Raw genomic sequence first — 23,719 nt, forward strand, 5'->3', positions numbered from 1 at the left:
GGAGAGGACTTTCTTTTCTATGAATAAAGAAAACCAGAACCTACAAATAAAAGACAGCTATATATCCTCAAAAAATGACGTTCACAGGATGGTTTCCTCACTGATTAAAAGAAAAAAGTTTTAGTGAATTTGCTGCTAATTCTGTTCTAGAACTGTATTATTTGCAGTTCTGTTGTATATCAATTTGGTGAATAAATCTACTAATGAAAAGTTCATAATATGGGAGGCTAAGGCAAGAGGATCACTTGAGCCTGGGAGGCAGAGGTTGAGGCGAGCCAAGATTGCACCAGTGCACTTCAGCATGGGCGCTAGAGCCAGACCCTGTCTCAAAAAAAAAAAAAAAAAAAAAGAAAGAAAAGGAAAGAAGGACTTCATTTTTTCACACTCCAGTTTGCCTCCCTTCTAGGCTGCCAGATCTCATGCATTCTTCATTTTTTATCTTCAAGGTCCAATCCAAGCCCTGGCAATTAATAGGCATGAATTACCTAATTGTTAAATTACTGAGTAAATGAGTGATAAATGTATAAATTGAAACTAGGGAAGTTTGTATAGCAATAGGCACCTTACAGTTTTGTTTTGTTTGTTATTTAGTTTTTATTTCATAATCATAAACTTAACTATGCAATCCAGCTAGGCATGGAAGGGAACAAGGAAAACATGGAACCCAGAGGGAACTGCAGTGAGAGCACAACGAGTATAGGATACTGCGAGCAAATGGGGTGGAGGGGTGCTCTCCTGAGCTACAGAAGGAATGATGTGGTGGTTAAGGTGAAACACAAGTCAAACTTATTCGAGTTGTCCACAGTTGGCAATGTTGATCTTCTTGCTGCTCTTGCCATCCTGGACCTTACAGTTTTAAACGTAATTCATGACCGGATGATTAACTTTTTATAGTAGTTACCCTCTCCCAGTATGATCTTCCCAACTGAATAAAAACTTCATTTTTAAAAAAGCAGCAGCATATATATAAGAACCAAAGTTTTGCCCATCATTCTTATCCACTTCTCTACTCTCCAGTCCCAACCCCCAAAATCAGAATCTCACTTTCCTCCACGAAGTATGCAGGAAACTTTAAAAAATTAAGTTAATAAGCTGGGTGCAGTGGCTTATGCCTGTAATCCCAACACTTTGGGAGGCCAAGGCAAGTGGATCACCTGAGGTCAAGAGTTCAAGACCAGCCTGACCAGCATGGTGAAACCCCGTCTCTACTAAAAAATACAAAATTAGCCAGGCATGGTGGTGTATACCTGTAATCCTAGCTACTTGGGAGGCTGAGGCAGGAGAATTGCTTGAACCCAGGAGGCAGAGGTTGCAGTGAGCCAAGATCCCGCCATTGCACTCCAGCCTGGGCAACAAGAGCAAAACTCAATCTCAAAAAAAAAAATTAAATTAACATACTTTCCTTCTTGTTCACTACAAGTTACTTGTTTTGGATGAAAAAGTAAAAGGCTATTAGGAAAGGTTTATTATGAACACAATTCAGAACTGCTGAGTTTAGTATAAGGTCAAGTTTTTGTTTTTTGTCTCTTCTGATCTTATGTTTATGAGTTTAAACAGTATAAACTTTAGGAACTCCTTATATACATGGTTTTTCTCACCTTGAAACGTATGTATATGCTCCTTATGCATACGTTTATGTCTTAAATATATTTTAAAGGAAACAGACACTATGGAAAGATTCCTATTATAACCCAAATGGCTGGGCACGGTGGCTCACACCTGTAAACCCAACACTTTGGGAGGCCAAGGCAGATGGATCACCTGAGGTCAGGAGTTCGAGAACAGCCTGACCAACATGGAGAAACCCCATCTCTACTAAAAATTAGCCAAGCGTGGTGGCACATGCCTGTAATCCCAGCTACTTGGGAGGCTGAGACAGGAGAATTGCTCCTGCTTGAACCCAGGAGGTGGAGGTTGTGGTGAGCCGAGATCATGCCATTGCACTCCAGCCTGAGCAACAAGAGCAAAACTCCATCTAAAAATAAATAAATAAATAAAAATAACCCAAATGATCTCTCAAACTGCCAATATCTTCATATCACTTTAACAAAATTCATATTTAATAATCTCAAAAGATGATGTGTAAACCATCTGATGGAGAAATCTTACAAAGTGAAATTAAAGAGCATTTAATAAAACTAAGATGTTGAAGATTAGTATTATTTGTAGAATATTGGTCTTCAGAAAAGAGAGTCAAAATGTTTGCCATCTTTTCATGAGGTGCTTAGAAAACAAGATTTCTGAAAAACAAAAGATTTCCCAGGTAAAATTAAAATGTTTTTTAAAATGTAATTAAACAAAAAATGTATATGAGTTTTAAATATATATTTTCTATTCTACTGTGTAATGACAAGGAATAGGACCCCTTTTCTTTTCTACATTGTAATATTATTTCTATGGATAGAAATTCAGTTCCAATTTAGTCTTCCTGTTTAGTTAGGTAGGATTCCAAGTGTGCAGTGTTGATTTTCTTTTTATATACAAAGGGGTCATCAACGGAAGTCTGGACGTCCAGCAGAGTAATAGAGGATACATTAGTCAGAGTTTTCCAGAGAGACAGAACTAATAGGATGGATGGGTGGATGATGGATGGATGGATGGGTGGATGATGGATGGACGGATGGATGGAAGGATGGATGGATGGATGGATGGACGGACAGATGGGGAATTGGCTCACGCAATTATGGAAGCTGAGAAGTCCCATGACTGGCCATCTGCAAGCTGGAGACACCAGGATACTGGTAGTGTGGCTCAGTCCAAGTCCAAAAGCCTCAGAGCCAGGGAAGCCTTTAGAGTAATTTTCAGTCAAATGCCAAAGACCTGAGGACCTGGAGGGGTTCACTGGAGTAAGTCCTGGAGTTCCAAGTCCAGAGAGCCTGGAGTTCTGATGTCCAAAGGCAGGAGGAGAAGAGTATCCTAGCTCCAGGAGGAGAGAGGAAAGCTTTTTTCTCCTTTTATGTTCTATCTCGGCCCATAGCCCAGGTAGATTGGTTGGTACCTGCTTACATTGAGACCGGATCTTCCCCACTCAGTCCACCAACTCACATGCCAATCTTCTCTGGAAACAGCCTCAGAGACATACCCAGAAGTAATACTTTACCAGTTCTGTAGGTATTTTGTAATCCAGTTACACTGATAGCTAAAATTAACCACCACAGAGAGAAAGAGCAATTAAGTAAGAGTAAGAAGACCTGACTTTTGGCTAACACGGTGAAACCCTGTCTCTACTAAAAATACAAAAAATTAGCCGGGCATGGTGGCGGGCGCCTGTAGTCCCAGCTACTCCGGAAGCTGAGGCAGAAGAATGGCATGAACTCGGGAGGCAGAGTTTGCAGTGAGCCGAGATCCCGCTACTGCACTCCAGCCTGGGTGACAGAGCGAGACACCATCTCAAAAAAAAAAAAAAAGACTGATTTTAGTTCCATCTCACCTCACACTATGGTAGCCCTCAATTTCCTCATTTTGTAAAATGAGGATAACATCTGCCCATCTATCCTTTTAGGTTGCTGTGAGGTGGACTGAATAGAATCTGGAAAAAAAAGAAAAAACATCTTTTCTCAGTTAGTTGATGTACTAGCTGAAGAATGATAAATAGTGCCCCCTTTCTACTAAGGATTGAGGAGTTAATTTTTGCATACTTGTTGGTTTTATCTAACCTAGAGAGAAAAAAACAACTTCCAATGTTGTGGTAAATTCTTGAACATATTTGACGTGGTTGTTGAAAAGGGTATAATTGTGTAAGTGTCTGATTTTGCATGTTCACCTGATTTCAGAGAAGAAAGACATAGAAAGTGAAATATGGCCAGGGAAGTTGATACACGAAGGCTTAGAGAGATAATGATGCTGCTCTGCCAGGGCCTGGAAACTTGACCATCCTAAACAAACTGCATAGTACTAAATTCTCTTGTGAAAGGGCTGAATCAATCCTGCTGTGATTTGAACTTTTGGCTCCTGAAAGTCTAGAGCAGGCTTGAAAATAAAAATAAAACCCTTACCTACTTACTAGGTTGTGTTTCAGGCTCTCTACTGAATTCTGTGTATGAAGGAGGTATCTATCCAAAGAACAAGAGGCAGCAAGAGAGAGATGAAAGGCGGTGAAAAGGAGTCTTAAGGGCTGCTCCTTATTTAGTGAGGCAGTGCTCCCAGGGAAAAAGAACTTCCATTATTAATGTATTGATTCTTTAAGGAAATATTTACTAGAACATAATGTGTGTGTGAAAGAAAGATGATATATCTTAAGAAAGATATAAAGTGATGTAGTGCAAAGGATCAGTCATCTAACCAGGATGTATTTAGTGCTTATGACCCACATAGCACTGTGTTAGGCTATATAAAGTCCACAAAACAGTTACAGTGTCTGATTTGCTCCAGTAGAGAGATAAGTTATATAGGCAGCAATTAGAGGACAACAAATAAATATGCTCTAATTGTTGTCTATGTAAATATGCATTATGTGCCACAAAATAGAGGATAGAAAATAAGACTTTGAATAATGTAATATAGATTATAAATTCTAGAGGACTTAGAAAAGTGTCACAGCATACTATAAACCAGGAATTGATCACTGGACTTAATCAGAAGACGTAGGTTCAAATCCTAGCTCTGACACTTACTATGTAAGTTTGGGCAGGTCCCTTAATTTCAGAGCCTTAGTTTCCTCATCTGTAAAATAAAGCTGATAATCCTAGCTAGCTCTCCTTACTTACACAGGATTTTAATTAGAATTAAGTGAAGATGGATATGAAAACACTGTAGAGTTTGTGATTATTGAAAGAGCTGAGAATTAAACTAGGTCTGAAAAATATGTTATACATGGAAAACCTGAAAGGCTGAATAGAAGTGGTCTCAGAATGGGAACAATTTGAACATAGGAGAATAAGACTTGGGCCCGGCACGGTGGCTCACGCCTGTCATTCCAGCACTTTAGGAGGCCGAGGTGGGCAGATCACCTGAGGTCAGGAGTTCGAGACCAGTCAGGCCAACATGGTGAAACCTCATCTCTACTAAAAATACAAAAATTAGCTGGGCATGGTGGTGCACACCTGTAGTCCCAGCTACTCAGGAGGCCGAGGTATGAGAATCGCTTGAACCTGGGAGGCAGAGGTTGCAGTGATCAAAGATCATGCCACTGCACCCCAGCCTGGGTGACAGAGCAAGCCATCTTGAAAAAAAAAAGTGACTTAATTATAAAAAAAGAGAATGAGACTTGAATATAGAAGGACAGGATAGAAATAATCTAATTAGGCTGGGCAAGGTGGCCCACGCCTGTAATCCCAGCACTTTGGGAGGCCAAGGCAGGCAGATCACTGGAGGTCAGGAGCTCAAGACCAGCCTGGCCAAGGTGGCGAAACCTCGTCTCTACCAAAAATACAAAAATTAGCCGGGGGTGGTGGCTCGAGCCTGTAATTCCAGCTACTCAGGAGGTTGAGGCATGAACCCAGGAGGCAGAGGTTGCAGTGAGCAGAGATCGCACCACTGTACTCCAGCCTAGGTAATAGAGTGAGACTCTGTAAAAAAAAAAAAAAAAAAAAAAAACAAAAACAAAAACAAACAAAAAAAACTAAATATAGCAAAAATTTGTTTAGAAAAGTAGTTACACACTGATACACTGTGTTAGAGAAAGGATGAAGTTGAGGATTATATGCCGTAATGACTGGATGATAGTAGGATTTAAATTATGGTGGATCTGAACGCTAGAAGGAAGAGTTTAGACTTGATCTGAAAGGGAATAGAGAAGTATTTGGGGAGTTTGAGTAGGGAATTAGGGTAAAAGTTATTTAACTCATTCATTTTGATAATCAGCATGTAACATAGTGCCTGGCATACAGGTATTCAAGATTAGTCAAACTGAATTTAGTTAATCTGTCAATAATATGTAGAATGAATTGGACATATCTGATAAACCTAGAATCTAGGCTTCTTATCAACTCAATGTTAGTCTGATTCATCTTTTTCCTTAACTATAACAAGGAATGATAATACCGGCCCAGCTAGTAGGTTTATTTTAAACATCAAGTAAGATGATGGTGATGCCATCATCATTCACAAATACATTAAATGCCTCCTTCATGTAGGATGTTGTGTAAAAACTACAAAAACAAAAATATCTTTAGATATAAGTGCTTTGGAAAATGTGATGAATACAAGTTTGAAATACAGAGTTCTAAAGGATCTGGTAGCAAGAGGATGGTATATAGCAGCCAAAAGATCATCTTACTGCTATATTTAGTACCAGGTTATGTCCCTATTATTGTCAGAACCTGCTAGGCATAAGTAGGATCAAGTAGAGAAGAAAATACCAGGTGCAGTCAGGTAGGTATTTAAGGTCCCCAAGAGTTCTTTCTCCCTGTTGGCAATAGACCTTTTCAGTTTAAATCTGTAATGAACCTCCATCATCATGGAGAATACTGTTTAAGAAAGAAGGTTCTGGAGCCAGAATAACTGGCTGGATTTGAAATACTGCTGTATAAGCTTAGGCAAATTATTTAACCTCTCTGAGCCTCACAGAGATAATAATAGAATCATAGGATTGTTTATAAGAATTACGTGAGATAGTGCATGTAAACTCTATTTTTTTATTATTTTTTATTTTTTGCAGAGATAGGGTCTCCCTATGTTGCCCAGGCTGGTCTCCAATTCCTGGGGTCAAGGGATCCTCCTGCCTCTGCCTCCCAAAGTGCTAGGATTACAGGTGTGAGCCACCACACCTGGCCATGTAAACTCTTAATAGAGCACCTGACACACACTGAATGTCAGCTCAAAAATTTCAGTTATTTTATTTTCAAAACCTTCTTGGCTCTTTTAGCCTCCATTCTTTGTTACTGCCAAAATCACTTCCCATTTTTCTATCTCTGTCTTACTACATTCTAGGACACTGATGGTATTAGGCCACATTAGGTTCATTCACCTATAATGTTAATAAGTTCTACAGCATTATCATTGAACAGATCTTAAAATATCTTCTGAATTTATAGAAAAGCTCCAATATATTCCTAAAATAGAAGTAAATAATTTTAAAATTTTCTGAATTTAAAATTATATTATCTTCAAAGTAGCTTAAGAATTACATTTACCAGCCAGGCATGATGATTCATACCTGTAGTCTCCACACTTTGGGAGGCCAAGGCAGGAGGATATCGCTTGAGCCTAGAAGTTTGAAACCAGCCTGGGCAACATGGCAAGACCTCGTCTCAACAGGCGTGGTGTCACATGCCCGCAGTCCCAGCTACTTGGAAGTTGAGCCAGAAGAACTGCTTGAGGCTAGGCAGTTAAGAGTGCAGTGAGCTGTGATTGCGCCACTGCACTCCAGTCTGGATGACAGAGCGAGACCCTGTCTCAAAAAAAAAAAAAAAAAAAAAAATTTACATTTATCTTGTTTAAGTAGTTCTTTGGAAAAAATAATCCATAATATACTTCCTCATAATATTTTTCTCTATCAATTTTCTAGTTTATTTCCATAAGCATATTTTACTTTTCTAATATATATATTTTTAGCTTTTAATGTAATGTGTAAAAGACGGGGTATAGAAGAGCATCTTGGGCGCTGAGTTAATTTAATAGATCATGGAGTAGCAGGAGACACTAATAATGCACAGGAAAATAAAAAACTAAACTCTTTAGGAAGGCAGTTTGATAATATCTACCAAGTCCTAAGATGTTTAAAATATTTCAAACTGCCAATTCCACCTCTAGATATTGATCCAACAAGTATATTCACATGTATGCACAAATATTTTTTTCAATATCCTTGTCATGACATGAACAAAAATTATACAAACACATGTTCATAGTGATATTGTATATAACAGTAAAGACTGGAAACAACTTAAATGCCCATAAGTAAAGGACTATTTAAATAGATTATATATGATTGTATAATAAAATGCCTTATACTCCTTTAAAAGAATGAGGGAGATTTACAATAACATGGAAGAATGTCTAAGGTATAGTGATAAGCAGGGGGAAATGCAAGCAGAATAATATGTATAATTCTGTGTGTGTGTGTGTGTGTGTGTGTGTGTGTGTGTGTGTGCATGTGTGCTTCTTAAAGAGCAGCTACAATATATTGCTGTTTGCATATACAAGCAAAATTTCTGGAAACATTAATAACAATCATCTCTGGGAGTCAGATGATGAGAATGAGAATGGTGACTTTCATTTTACCTTTCTGAATTCTATAAAGATTTAAGCATTCAGCATGCGTTAATGTTATTTTTTAAAAAACTAGTTTAAAAAATAAAATGTTTCATCCCTGAGAGGTCTGAAAAAAATAAAAAGAAAAAAGAAAACGTTTAAACAGATAAAGTGGGGACTAAATGGTTAAATGTTTTGTAAAGTGTGTTTGATGTGAAAAGTGATCTGTAAATACCTATTATTTTTACTAAACAATAGAGTTTGGGGCTTTTGTAACCTGAAGAAAGCAGCATTTCAGCATCTCTTCCTACAGGAGCATATGGTGCTTAAGACCATGAGGGGATGAATGCCTTAGAGATCACCTCTCCTAGAGTTGATAGGCAGATCTTTTCAGTGTTTTCCATTGCTCTTATGGAGGAAAAGTTCCATGGAAAAGACTATAAAGGTTCAGTGACATTGCTTAATCCAGTGTTTAAAACTATGGTCAGATATTCTTTTTTAAAAAATTAGCCACATGGTGATTGCAAAACATGATTGCTTTTAAATGCCTTTGTTTACAGAGTTTGGTTTATTGTATTATATAAAGAATGCCATTGACTAAGTGTAGTAAGATACCTCTTGGTGAAAATTCAGATATTATCTTGACAGTTTGTCCTAGTGTTTTACAGATTAACAGGAGACAGAATGTTGCATTACTCTGTAATTCTAAGTGTTGATTTTCTTCCTTTTGATACTCAGGGGATTAACTTACTGTTTATTTTTCTACATCAAGCCCTTAGAGAAAACATAAAAATACAATAGGTCCTGTGGTATAATCATTTTTTCTTATGACTAAGTATTTTAAAACTAAAATTACGTAAGTTAAAGCTATTACATGAAAGCTTTAAAAATATAAAAATTAAGCACTGCACATCTCACATTACTACAGATGGTAATACTGAGTTAACGTAAAACTATCTGGCAAACAATCCTAGTAAAGACTTCCTGGATGAAATGGTGGTACATAGAGGAAATTTGTATATATTTTTCTTTATTATTATTATTATTTTTTTGAAACAGCGTCTCACTCTGTTGCCCCGGCTAGAGTGCAGTGGCACGATCTCGGCTCGCTGCAACCTTCACTTCCCGGGTTCAAGCGATTCTCCTGCCTCAGCCTCCTGCATTATTTTTATTTTTTTAATGAGATGGGGTCTCACTATCTTACCTAGGCTGGTCTCAAACTCCTGGGCTCAAGCAATTCTAACTGCCTCCGCCTCCCAAAGTGCTAGGATTACAGGTGTGAGCCACTGTGCCCAGACAGGTATTTTAATGTTCATTCATTCATTTGTCAACTTCAGGGTAATGAAAGAAAACAAATAGAATTAGCTTTCTATTATTGAAAGCTGACTGACCAATTTATGGATGATGATGATAATAATAATAATAAATTTGAATTTGGTGTTGTTCACAAAGTACTTTTGTCCCTGTATCTTTTTTTTTTTTTTTTTTTTTTGTGGAGACAGAGTCTCACTCTGTCACCCAGGCTGGAGTGCAGCAGTGCGATCTTGGCTCACTGCAACATCCGCCTCCCAGGTTTAAGCGATTCTCCTGCCTCAGCCTCCCGAGTAGCTGAGATTACAGGCGCCCACCAGCACGCCTGGCTAATTTTTATATTTTTAATAGAGAAGGAGTTTCACCATGTTGGCCAGGCTGGTCTTTAACTCCTGACCTCAAGTGATCCACCCACCTCGGCCTCCCAAAATGCTGACATTACAGGCATAAGCCACCATGCCCAGCCTTTTGTCCCTGTATCTTAATCAGCCCATGAGGTAAACATTACCTCAGTTTAAGATTAAAGAAAATAGGGCTAGGATAGATTAAGGTTTGCCCATAGACAAAGCAGCTAGAATCTGGAACTTCTGATATCAGCATCATTGCCACTTTCTAATGTTGTCCACTTTAGCTATTTTTCAGATTTGTGGAAAAGAGCATAGAGGATAATCTCTAATCTAAACATTTTCATTTTCTCAGTGAATAAACTAAGGTGCATGGTGAGTCTTACCTTCAAGCTGCCAGACATTAAAGCGAAAGAGTAAATTTTTGTGCCAGGCACTCTTTTAAGTACTTTATATAAATTAATTAATCCTCACGATAACTTCCTAAATTAAGTGCCAAGTACTGAGCCAAAGACTAAGTAACTGAAATTCATAGCCAATGGTTGCAGTATGATCCAAACCTGGCCTATTAATTCCAAGGCCAGAGTTTTTAACTACTGGGCTCTACTGCTTTGCATTAGGTGACTGTTTATCTTAACTGGATTAAATACATTTTCTCAGGATTCTCCAGAAGGATGAGATTCCTTTCTCAAAATTTCCCAACTCTCGTAAGAACAGATCTAGGGACATTTCCTTAGGGTTTTGCTATCCCATTTTATAGATGAAGGGACTTGGCCAGTCTTAGTTTATTCTAAGTGACCATGTTAGAACTACAGACTAGGTCCCCCGGCTTGTAGCACATTGCTTTTGGCATCAGTTCAAGTGATTTACTCATGTTGAAATTTTGTCAGGCCGGGCGCAGTGGCTCACGCCTATAATCCCAGCACTTTGGGAGGCTGAGGCGGGCGGATCACGAGGTCAGGAGATCGAGACCATCCTGGCTAACACGGTGAAGCCCCGTCTCTACTAAAAAATATAAAAAATTAGCCAGGCGTGGTGGTGGGCGCCAGTAGTCCCCAGCTGCTCGAGAGGCTGAGGTGGGAGAATGGTGTGAACCCGGGAGGTGGAGGTTGCAGTGAGCTGAGATCGCGCCACTGCACTCCAGCCTGGGCGACAGAGCCAGACTCCGTCTCAAAAAAAAAAACCAAGAACTTTTGTCACAGCAGCAAAAACATATCTACTACATCCTTCATTCACATTTCAGCACACCTTCAGGTCTGTCCTGGAATACAGTTAGGTCAGCATGTAAGTCTCCAGTTTTCACTGTTCTACAGTGATTATACCATAAGGGATACATAGATACACAGTAATGGAAGTACCTCAAGCAATTTCTACTTAAGCATTTTTAATACTATTAATGTGTCATCCTACAAAAACTTAATTTGGTCATAGCTAATGTTGTCAAGAGCCAACATTTTAGAATATTCACATTTTGAATCTTGAAATGGTCAGCAAATGACATGACAAAGCTAATTTCAAATCTTCCAACTCAAGCAAGAATGTAAAGAAAGGCAGCAGTTTTTCTTCAGGGCCTTTGTGCAAAATTTGTTTTTTTACAGAAAGCCCCTTCTGACTTCATGTAGAGTAGAAAACTAACTTAGTTTATTTCATGCTGCTCAATCTAATTTGAAATCATTTTTGAATTCCTAGATGCATGGGTACAGAGAGCTTGCTCCCTAGAGCCTTGTTTCCCGACAGTGGAGAGTAAAGAATTAAACTGAGCTGAAACTAAATTGATTGGCATTTTGACACTCTGCACACTGTGCAAAGAAAAGGAATTTGCTCAACTTTTAAAAACAGACAGTAGCAGAAAGAACTATTTTCTTAAAGGTATCCCAGTTTGCAAAGATGATTTAATATTTTTCTTAAAAAAGCAAGAGACAGGCCGGGTGCAGTGGCTCACGCCTGTAATCCCAGCACTTTGGGAGGCCAAGGCGGGCAGATTGCCTGAGGTTAGGAGTTCGAGACCAGCCTGGCCAACATGGTGAAACCCTGTTTCTACTAAAAATACAAAAAATTAGCCAGGCATGGTGGCGCACAACTGTAATCCCAGCTACTCAGGAAGCCGAGGCATGAGAATCACTTGAACCTGCGGCACGAGAATCACTTGAACCCGCAAGGTGGAGGTTGCAGTGAGCTGAGATCGCGCCATTGAACTCCAGCGTGGGCAACAAGAGTGAAACTCTGTCTCAGGGAAAAAAAAAAAGCAGGAGACATGTTCTAGCACTGTCTCAATTTCCTATATTACAGTTCAAAGTGAGAATTCAACTTTGAGGAGCTTTTGAAAAAAAGCCTGGATAGGGATGTTAACATAGCCTCCTTAGCTGAACAGACACTGACAGAGGTCTTCTGAGGAGAAAGGAAAGGACTGTGCACTTCTGGGGTGTCGCTATAGGAACCTATTTATAAAAGACAAGATACATATTTATGAAATCTTTATCTCTGGCATTTTTAAATGCAAGAGATATTAAGTATGAATTGAATAATATACATTTCCTGCTTTTTCAGACAGATACAGATGAATACCATGCCATTATCTGTCCTAAATGGCCTCATTTAGTGTTGACTTCAATGAAATCCTCTCTCTGCTGTGTCATGAAAGGAACTGGACTCACCTTAACAGTGCTGTTCTAACGCGCCTGCTGCTTTTTTTTTTTTTTTTTTTTTATCACAGCAGGAGGCTGTAATAAATTACAGTCTGGAAGAAGTTTCAAACTGGCAAGTTTGCCAGATATTTTAAGCAATTTATTTTGGGGTGTATCAGCAGATTTTTTTTCACACTACCATTTGGGTGCCTGCTGACACAGCCTGAATAAATCTTTCAAACATTTTCCTTCCTAGAGATGGATGAAGATGATGAACTCCAAGATCCAGACCTTCCGTTAACTCTTCACTTGCCACCTGGTGCTTTCCTATTACCAGATATCTCAGAAACTTAGATAATTCTTTACAGCATGAGTTTGCAGTATTTCAAGTCCCTCAAGGTGCTTTGGCAACAGCCTTAAGTTTTATAGAAGAATCAACTAACGAGTAATTCTGGTTTTAGGCATAGATCTTATAATTTGGATTGATTATTTCATTACTAGTATCTTGAAAATTGCCAAACTTTCCAATGGGAAAAGAGCATGAATATTTATATAAAACAAAGGCTTATTCTTATCTTGATTATAGCATGTTGAGTCTTAAAGTGACTTCTTCCTAATTTTAATCTGTTTTCTAATTGGTTAGTGAAGTTTTTAGAAATTATTAATTTCTGACTCCAGAATTCTTAAGGCAGCTTCGAAAGTGATATATATTTTAGTCTAGTATTCAAAAATGCTGAAAATGCTGATACCTGAAAATATTTGCTGTAGCGTAATGAGACTGGAAAGGTAAAATAAAAGGAAGCTAACTTCTATTGAATGCCTGCACCGTGCCAGCCCCTGTTGTGAGCACAGCATGCAGGAGAGAGAGAGAGCGCAGTCATATTTTACAAAGAGCTGGTCCCTGGTCAGGTGAAAGGCACTGCTCGGTGAATTGGAAGGAACATGGTAAGGGCTTAAAACTGTAAAGGCGTCAGGGAATACAGTTTGAAGGTAAAAGCCCTAGATCAAATGTCATAAAACCTGGGTTCCTGAGTGACATTATTTATAAACGAGGTCATCTGCTTAGACCTTAAATGTTACCGTATCTGTAAAGTGAAGATATGATCTCTACTCTGCCGTCTCAACGATGGCTGCACTTTGGAATCACCCGGGGAGCTTTGAAAAATACGTCTAAATCCCACCTTCCAGAGATTCCAATTTTATTAAGGTGCAGCCTGGGCATTGAGATTTTTAAACCTACCACAAGTAATTCCTATGTGCAGCTACGGCTGTGAATCTTTGGATTGGAGGATGGCTAAGAAAGCCCTCTATAGATTTACTTACAAAGATTAGTAGATGTTATCGGCAATCTAAATTGTTTTTTGTTTGTTTGACCATAACTTCAACTGTTTAAAAAAAAAAATCTGGCCGGGAGCCCTGGCTCACGCCTGTAATCCCAGCACTTTGGGAGGCCGAGATGGGCGGATCACCGGAGGTCAGGAGTTTGAGACTAGCCTGGCCAATACATTGAAACCCCATCTCTACGAAAAATACAAAAATTAGCCAGGCGTGGTGGCGCAAACCTGTAATGCCAGCTACTCGGGAGGCTGAGGCTGGAGAATTGCTTGAACCTGGGAGGCAGAGGTTGCAGTGAGCCAAGATCGCACCATTGCATTCCAGCCTGGGCGACAATAGCAGAAACTCCATCTCAAAAAAAAAATATATACACACACACACACACAGACACACACACACACACGTATGTGAGTGTAGTCTCTGAATTTCCAAATCACATAGGAAGTCTTTGATAAATATTTGTTGCACTTGTTAATTTATGGCCTTTACATTTTTTAAGATCTTTCAAAAACGGGTTTGAGGTACAATGTATAGAGCCAATCTTTAAGAGGCAGGACTTTTCTGTTGAAACATCCTCCTTTAGAGAAATGCAAGCCTTTCTCGTCCACCCCTGACTAGCTTCACTCCCTTACCGAGGCAGCGGTGTCTTGGGGCCGCCGGATGCCCTAAAGGCTGTGACGCGCGCTGCGGGATCCGCGCGGGCGTCCCGAGATCTGGGGCGGGGCGCCGGCCGGGCCTACCCTCTCCGCTCTCAGGACCCGCCTGTCCCGCCCCGGACGCGGGTGGGGGCGGACTGCTGGCGGCGCCCGTCAGTCCGGACTCTACTGCCGAGCCCCGGGGCTTCGGCGGCTGCCTCCGCGCGACCCGGCGGGCCCGCCTCCGCCGCCGGGTGCACGCACCGCCTGCGCCTCGTGCCGGAGTAGAGCAGAGGCCAGGATGCGGAGTTGTGCACTTTGAGCCGGCCCCATGACCCTGAGCACGTTGGCCCGCAAGAGGAAGGCGCCCCTCGCTTGCACCTGCAGCCTCGGTGGCCCCGACATGATTCCTTACTTCTCCGCCAACGCGGTCATCTCGCAGAACGCCATCAACCAGCTGTGAGTCCGCCGCGCGCCCTCCGCCTCCGCGAACGCTCAGAAAGTTTGCTCTTTCAGCAGCCGCTTTCCCCAGCATCCTGGGGAGCAAACAAGCAAGCGAGGGCGAGCGCGCATCCTGCGTGCCTGGAGGTCTCCGGGCGTCTGGCGGGAAGGATGCTGGGATAGAACGGTGGGGGGATTCATGGAGGCGGAAAGTGTCCCGGGGTGGGGGTGGACGGAAGAATCCTTTGGGAGAATTTCCGTTTAACTTTGAGGGACTTTGAAAGTGCGGGTTGTCCCTCAGAAGTTGTGGTGACCGAGTAACAGCTGAGCTGTTTGGCACTTGGAAGACTGGGCTGAAGGGTGGTCGACAGAATCGGAAGCGGGAGTCCCTGTGAGTCCTGCTGGTGAGCAGCTTTCCATGATTATGGGTTTTGTTTGTTTTAAATAAGTTTCTGTTGCTAGCCATTTACAAAAAGAAAGGCCATTCTTCGCTCCTGCTGGTTGTAGTATGGAGTGATTCCAGAAGGCTAGATTTCGGTAGTTTCTATTTTATCTCCTCCTGTACTACTGGTACGTGCTCACAGCCCAAGCCTGCACGCACCCCTTCATTCACCAAAGTGCGAGTGCGTCTTTAAATCGTCGCTGTTTCTGAAGTCTCTAGAGAGTTGTCATTCCACTGTGGTTTAGCTGTTTCTGAGAAGTGTGTGTGCTGAAGCTTGTGGTTAATCTGACTTCACAGTTATCAAGTAGAGGAACTTTTCCTATTCAGGTTCCATCCTTAAATCAATGCAGTGGCGTAAGGTTACTTAGATAGCAGCAGTTTGGTCTGTGTTAGTGTATTGACACTCATTCCAAGTGGCTTCAGAGGAGTCACCTGCTGAGATTTTGCTAGACTCTTTGCACTTAAGCAAAGCTACTGTCTCCCTCCCAGGTCAACTTTTTAATGTCCAACAACAGAAACTTTACATTATCCCTTATTAAAGATCTAGAGAATAGCACGTAAGGTGATTTCTAGATAATCTTACAACCGATTTATTATTTTCATAGATGGTTTGCCCTCCTATCCTACCAAATCGAATTAAACTCGTTTGAGTTTCTTTTTTTTCTCCCCTGTGTGTTGATTCATGGTGGAGCTTCTAAAAAAAAGAAAAAAATCACAAAAGTTGTTTTACTGCCCTGTACTGTAAAAGCTCCACAATTAAATAAACTGACTGACTTGCATTTTCCATCTAAAAACGGGAACGGTCATGGAGTGAAGAAGTTAATGGGTGAATAATCTGACACTGATAACCAGTATGAAAATAATAGTGTTAACAGTACTTTAAAAATGGCAGTGGAAGCAACCCCAGTGTCCGTGGATGGATGAATGGATTAACAAAATGTGGTATGTACATATAGTAGAATATTATTTAGCCTTAAGGAAGGAGTCTGACATATGCTACAGTGTGAATGACCTTGAAGATATTATTCTAAGTGAAATAAGCCAGTCACAAAAGTATAAATACTATATGATTTCATTTATATGAGGTACCTATCTATAGAAGTCAAATTCAGAGAGAAGTAAAGTAGAATGGTAGTTGCTAGGGGTTGAGGGAGAAGGGGTGGGAAATTTGTATTTGAAGAGTACAAAGTTTCATTTGAGGAAGATGAAAAAATTCTGGGGATGGATGGTGGTAGTTGCACAACAGTGTGAAAGTATTTAATACCCTAGAACTGTACACTTAAAATGGTTAAAATGGTAAATTTTATGCTATGTATATTCATGGCCAGTAAAAGTAATAGCAAAAACTGCAGTTACTTTTCCACCAACCTAATAAGCACAATAAAAAGAATTTAAAAGGGCCTGGTGTGGTTGCTCACACCTATAGTCCCAGCACTTTGGGAGGCTGAGGTGGGAGGATCGCTTGAGCCCAGGGATTGGAGACCAACCTGGGCAACATAGTGAGACTATGTCTTAAGAAAAATAGAAAAAATTAGCCAGGTGTGGTGGCGCATGCCTATAGTCTCAGCTACACAGGAGGCTGAGGTGGAAAGATAGCTTGAGCTTGGAGGTTGAGGCTACAGTAAGCCGTGGTCATTCCACCACACTCCAGCCTGGGTGACAGAGCAAGACCCTGTCTCAAAAAAATAAAGAATTAAAAACGCCAGGCACAATGGCTTATACCTGTAATCCCAGCACTTTGGGAGGCAGGAGGATCACTTGAGGCCAGGAGTTCAAGACCATCCTGGGTAACATACTGAGACTCTGTCTCTGTGAAAAATTTTTAAAATTAGCAGAGTGTGGTGGTACACACCTATAGTCCCAGCTACTCAGGAGGCTGAGGTGGGAGGATTACTTTAGCCCAGGAGTTCAAGGCTGCAGTGAGCCATGAGTGTGCCACTGCATGCCAGCCTGGGTGGCAGAGCAAGACCCTGCCTCTTTAAATAATAATAATAAAATAATTTTTTAAAAGGCAGGGATTCTAAGCTTTTTGAGGGGAAAGGATTTGTGAATCATGTTTTCTGGTCAATCAAGTCCAAATTTTTTTTCCTACTAATTAGTGTCTTTGGGTAAATAATTTGACATCAGTTTCTTCCACTGTCAAATGGGGATACAGTGGTTTTACCCCATAAGATCATAAGAAATCATATATTTGGTAACACTTTGTGAACTGTAAATCTCTACACAAAAAGTTAATTGAAATTAATAACTAATAGCTGCCGTTTATTGACCACTTTCACTGTGCTGAGTTTAATGTACATCTGTCTCATTTAATCATCATAGCAACCTTATGAACTAATTTGTTCTGTTTACAGATAGTGAAACTGAGGCTTAGAGAAGGTAAGTAGTTACTCAAGGCCATTTAGGTAGTAAGTGACAAAATTGTCCTTAGAATCCAGATCTATTTCCTAGGCCACTGCCCTTAACCACTATAAAAATGATATTTTGTCTTAGTAGTTGCAAGGTCACTTTTGAGACTTGGCAGTCTGAGGAATTATCTTTGACTGCTGAAATCTTCAGCTTCCTGAAAAATATATTTGCTATACTGAGTTTTGCTACTAAGACAAACTTTTGAAGAATATTTGGAATATTTGTCTTTTATTTTTGTCTCTATTTTCCCACTTCTTTTTTCTTTGTTTCTTGTTCTGTTTTGTTTTGAGACAGGCCCTTGCTCTGTCACCCAGGCTGGAGTGAAGTGGCTTGAACACGTCTCACTTGCAGTCTCCATCTCCTGGGCTCAAGCAGTCCTCTTGCTTCAACTTCCTGTGTAGCTGAGACCACAGGCACATGCTACCCCACCTGGTTTTTTTTTTTTTTTTTTTTGTAGAGACAGCATCTCACTTTGTTGCCCAGGCTGATCTCATACTCCCAGGCTCAAGAGATCCTCCTGCCTTGGCCTCCCAAAGTGCTGGGATTGCAGGAGTGAGCTACCGTGCCCAGCCACTTCTTTTTTCTTTAAAGAGACTTGCTATAATATTCACTTCTTCTAAACTGTATTTATTAGTATTACTTTAGAGGTCATGTTTATTTAGCATTTATAGTGTTGCACAGCTTATCATCATTAAAAAAATTATTAGGAATCATTCTGAGTAAACTACTAAACTTTATGAACTTAAATATACCCACTGTTAGCACCTAATGAAGTTCTTAATTTGAGGTCCATGGTCACCTAGAGGTCTATGGATTGGCTTCAAAAAGTCAAACTCCTTGAGATTATATGAAAATGTTGAGTAAATAAATATATTTTAAAATCAGATTCTCAAAGTGATCTGTGATCTCAACAAAGAAGCTCTTTCCTAAAGGGAAGTGTTATTTCTAAGACCTGATTCTGTAAACCTCAACTGCTGTGATCATTTCCCTGTGGTACAGATATGTACATAGCAATAACTAGTGGGAGCAGCTCAACAATTCAGATTTAGGGTCCTAAGTGAAGACCGACTCAAAAGATTTTGTATTTGGGGGAGGGGGTACCTTGATACATGAGTACACTTAGCCCAGTGGTTCTCTCATCACTGCTGAGAACCCTCTCAAAAGAGCTTTTTGCCCTTTCTCATTTGCTGCCCTCAGGTTTGCTGTGGGTTTAGAAACCAAGAAACAAGCCAGGCAGGGTGGCTCACGCCTGTAATCCCAGCACTTTGAGAGGCTGAGGCGGGTGAATCACGAGGTCAGGAGTTCGAGACCAGCCTGGCCAGCATGGTGAAACCCCATCTCTACTAAAAATACAAAAAAATTAGCCAGGCATGGTGTCACGCACCTGTAGTCCCAGCTACTCCGGAGTCTGAGGTAGGAGAATTGCTTGAACCCGGGAGGCAGAGGTTGCAGTGAGCGAAGATCTCACCACTGCACTCCAACCTGGGCAACAGGGTGAGACTGTATCTCAAAAAAAAAAAAAAAAAAACACCAAAAAACAAATCCCGTGAGAATTGTGTTAAAGAGTAAATTGGAGCCAAGGGCAGTGGCTCACACCTGTAATCCCAGCACTTTGGGAGGACAGGAGTTTGAGACCAGCCCAGGCAGTGTAGCAGGACCCTGTCTCTAATAAATAGATAGGTAAGAGAGAGGATAGATGGATGGGTGGGTGAGTAGGAGGATGGATAGACAGACAGATAGGCAAGCAGGCAGGCAGGTGTAGTGGTTCATGCCTGTAGTACTAACTACTCAAGAGACTGAGGGTTGCTTGAGCCTAGGAATCCGAGGTTACAGTGAGCTATGATCGTGCCATTGCACTCCAGCTTGGGCAATAGAGGGAGACTCTCTCTCTGTCTCTTTTTTTTTTTTTAGGCAGAGTCTTGCTCTTGTTGCCCAGGCTGGCATGATCTCGGCTCACCACAGTCTCCGCCCCCTGGGTTCAAACGATTCTCCTGTCACCACCACGCCTGGCTAATTGACTGCGTGTTTCTTTTTTTTTTTTAGTAGAGACGGGGTTTCTCCATGTTGGTCAGGCTGGTCTCCAACTCCTGACCTCAGGTGATCCACCTGCCTCGGCCTCCCAAAGTGCTGGGATTACAGGCGTGAGCCACCGCACCCAGCCTCTATCTCTTTGAAAATAAAATTTAGCTGGCACGGTGGCTCACGCCTGTAATCCCAGCACTTTGGGAGGCCGAGGCGGATGGATCACAAGGTCAGGAGACCGAGACCATCCTGGCTAACACGGCGAAACCCCATCTCTACTAAAAATACAAAAAGTTAGCCGGGTGCGGTGGCGGGTACCTGTAGTCCCAGCCACTCAGGAGACTGAGGCAGGAGAATGGCGTGAACCCAGGAGGCGGAGCTTGCAGTGAGCCAAGATGGCGCCACTGCACCCCAGCCTGGGTAAAAGAGCAAGACTCCATCTCAAAAAAAAAAAAAGAAAAGTGAATAGACCAAAGTGAGATCCTATGGACTCTCCTAGGAAGGAAACTTTATGACTTTTGGAGTGTGGCTTTTGGGCATCTATTTTGGTAATTTCGTAGGCTCTTATTACTTTCAACTATGTTATATATATAATAGGTGAAATTATGGAATAGCTGGGGTATTAGTGTATTTTATTGGTAATTATGTCATCATTATTAGATTAAGGTCTACCCTTGCCACTGTATAAAACTCACCAAATATGGTATTATTTTTTACCTGTCAATGAAGAACATTAATAAATGATCAAAATCATTCCAGAAATAAACTATAGTTACTATTGTACTGTTAAGTGTTAATTCTACTAGAAAAAAATATATATGAGCAACTCAGAATCATTTGGTCAAACTTCAAGAGTCTTGGATTAGACTGATGAGAATGATCATGAAAAGTTCATACCTTTTAATGGTCTGTACATGCATTTTAGTAAAACAAAAAGCTGAACTTCTGAAAAATATGGAAGCCTGTATTATTTTTTAGAGAGCTATTATCCAGTCCCTGGGAAGTAGTCACTAAGCAAGGAGGCAAGGTGTTAGTGATATCATTATATACTAAACAAGCGGCCATTTTTGTGTCCTAAAAAGCTCAGGGAAGAATAAAAATTGTTAGATAAAATGCTGGCAAAAACTACCATTTAAAATATTCCCAGCTGGGTGCAGTGGCTCACGCCTATAATCTCAGTTATTTGGGAGGCCGAAGCAGGTGGATCCCTTGAGCCCAGGAGTTTAAGACCAGCCTGAGCAACACAGGGAGACCCCGTCTTTCCAAAGAATTAGCTGGGCATGGTGGTGCGTGCCTGTAGTCACAGCTACTTGGGAGGCTGAGGTGGGAGGATGGTGTGAGCCAGAGAGGCAGAGGTTGCAGTGAGCCGAGATGGTACCACTTCACTCCAGCCTGGGCAACAGAGCAAAACGCTGTCTCAAAAATAAATAAAAATAAAATAAAATAAAATATTCCCATTATGAAAACCTCTGATCAAAAAAGTCTTGTGTTGAAACTAAGACACTGAAACATTGCTTGATTTGCTAATGAGGTTATCTTAAGCTTTTTATACTTGACCTAAAATATTTTTATTTATTTACTTGGTTCATATATGAACTTGACTTCCTAAAAGCACATCAGTGCTTTCTAAGGCTCAGCGTCAGCAGTAGAGGAGCATATTGGATGTTCATCCAAAATGTACCTTTTCATGAAATCAAAAGGTAGAAAGTCTTATTTTTTGTATTAGTAATAGTACTAATGCTCTTTCAGTTCCACTTTGTAGTTGTACAAGGGGTTTCACATGAACTCATCTCCAAACTTAAGCTTGCATCAGAATCACCTGGAGGGCTTGTTAAAACACAAATTGCTACCCACAGTCCCCAGAGTTTCTGATTCTGTAAGTCTAGGATGTGGCTGGAGAATTTGCATTTCTAACAAGTTCCTAGATGATGCTGATGATGATGGCCTAAGGACCCTACCTTAATTAAAATATTCCTCTGAGGCAGATTGGGCAAGTCATCGTCCACATTTTATAGCATAACAAACTAGAGAATCAAAATGCTGAAGTGATTTGCACAAGGCTACATGGCTTGATGGTAGAACTGAAACTAGAACAAGCATTTTTTGTCTCTGAATCCAGAGCTCCTATAGTGCTGCACTCACAATCCTGATACACACATCTTTGTATACATATTTAAACATTTCTTTAGATAAATTTCTAGCAGTGGAATTTCTGGACCTAATGTTGTATATATGTTAAAAATTTGATACATATAGCCAAATTGCTTTCTAACAAGACTTTACCAATTTGTTCTTTTTTTTTTTTTTTTTTGAGACGGAGTCTCGCTCTGTCACCCAGGCTGGAGTACAGTGGTGCGATCTCAACTCACTGCAACCTCCACCTCCCAGGTTCAAGCAATTCTCCTGCCTCAGCCTCCTGAGTAGCTGGGATTACAGGCGCCCGCCACCACGCCCAGCTAATTTTTGTATTTTTAGTACAGACGGGGTTTCACCATGTTGGTCAGGCTGGTCTCGAACCCCTGACCTCGTGATCCACCTGCCTCGGCCTCCCAAAGTGCTGGGATGACAGGCGTGAGCCACTGCACACGGCTACCAATTTGCTCTTAACCGGCAGTGTGTAAGCATATCTTTCCCTATATCTTCACCACCCCCAATAATATTAATAACATTAATAGCAGATAAGCTGGGCGCGGTGGCTCACGCCTATAATCCCAGCACTTTGGGAGGCTGAGGTGGAGGGGGATCACCTGAGGTCAGGAGTTCGAGACCAGCCTGGACAACATGGTGAAACCCCATCTCTACAAAAATACAAAAATTAGCCAGGCATGATGGTGAGTGCCTGTAATCCCACCTACTCGGGAGGCTGAGGAGGGAGAATCGCTTGAACCTAGGAGGCGGAGGTTGCAGTGAGCCAAGATCATGCTGTTGCACTCCAGCCCGGGTGACTGAGCAAGACTCTGTCTCAAAAAATTTTTAAAAGGCAAGATAATTTTTTACTGAGCATTTACTATCTAAGGGACACTGTTTTGAGCAGTGAATATATATTTTATTCTCTCTTCTTAACAACTTTATGAGTTAGATATTATCCTCAATTACAGAAAAGAGGCACAGAGAGGTTAACTTGTCTGAGATTATCCAGCCAGGATGCATACAGAGGCAGTCTGACTCCAGAGTGCCTGCTCTTAAATACCTCTCTATTTACAATTCCCCTTATTACTGTGGAAGTTTAGCATCTTTTTATGTGTTACTGATCTTTTTGGGTTTTTTTTCCTGTGATTTGAGTGTGCTTTCAACCATTTTTCTATTGATATTTGGCATTTTTCTTTTTTATGTTCTCTATATATTCTGAGTATGTAGCAAAAATACTTTCTCCTAGCCTATTGCTTGCCTTTTAACTTTGCATCCCATATAAAAGTTTTACATTTTTATGTAGTCAAATCTGTTGTATTTTATCTTATGATTTCAAGATTTTGCATCTTGCTTTTTAAAAACCTCTTGCCATTCATCCTCAGGATTATCAAAGTATTATTTTATATTTTTTCTAGCATGTTTACATTTTTAAATATTTAACTCTTTAAAACATCTGGAATTTATTTTTATGTATAGTGTGAGGGAAGAATCTAGCTTAACAGTTTTTTTTTCAATTGGATAGTTATTCTAATACCATTATTTAATACATTCTTACTTTACTAATTTGAAATGCTACATATATGTTAAATTCTTACAGATGCTTGGAGTATACTTCTGTACTCTTAAGTTCTGTTCATGTTTTTCTGTTCATACGCCAGTACTCATTTTACTTATTACAGATTTAGTGGACAAATGTATGCCAGTGCTTTACCTCCTTGTTGGTATTTTTCAGTGTCCTAACTATTTTTATTTTACTTTCCAGATAAATCTTAGAATCAGCTTATCAATTTTCACTTTTAAAAATTGTATTAGGATTTTGGTTGAAATTTTACTGAATTAATTTTGGAGAAAATTAACAGTTTTACAAAATGAGCCTGCCCAATGAAGAATGTG

General features: G+C 40.5%; 1 protein-coding gene across 10 annotated transcripts in view; it reads left to right on the top strand.

The window, feature by feature from the left end:
- SSH2 (slingshot protein phosphatase 2) overlaps positions 1-23,719 on the top strand; it is a 313,558-nt gene that overhangs the window by 159,814 nt on the left and 130,025 nt on the right. For 2 of the 10 annotated variants that reach the window (XM_032163108.2, XM_032163113.2), the window contains exon 1: positions 14,531-14,841. The exons of 7 other annotated variants lie outside the window; for them this stretch is intronic. In XM_032163108.2, the coding sequence (XP_032018999.1) occupies positions 14,714-14,841 (128 nt within the window). In that variant the 5' untranslated portion in view covers positions 14,531-14,713. Of the gene's footprint in view, positions 1-14,530; positions 14,842-23,719 lie in introns of those variants that run through there. One more of the 10 variants, XM_032163110.2, reaches the window with a different exon arrangement.

The sequence above is a fragment of the Hylobates moloch genome, unplaced genomic scaffold (assembly GCF_009828535.3).
Source record: "Hylobates moloch isolate HMO894 unplaced genomic scaffold, HMol_V3 SCAFFOLD_10, whole genome shotgun sequence".
Taxonomy (NCBI): Eukaryota; Metazoa; Chordata; class Mammalia; order Primates; family Hylobatidae; genus Hylobates; species Hylobates moloch.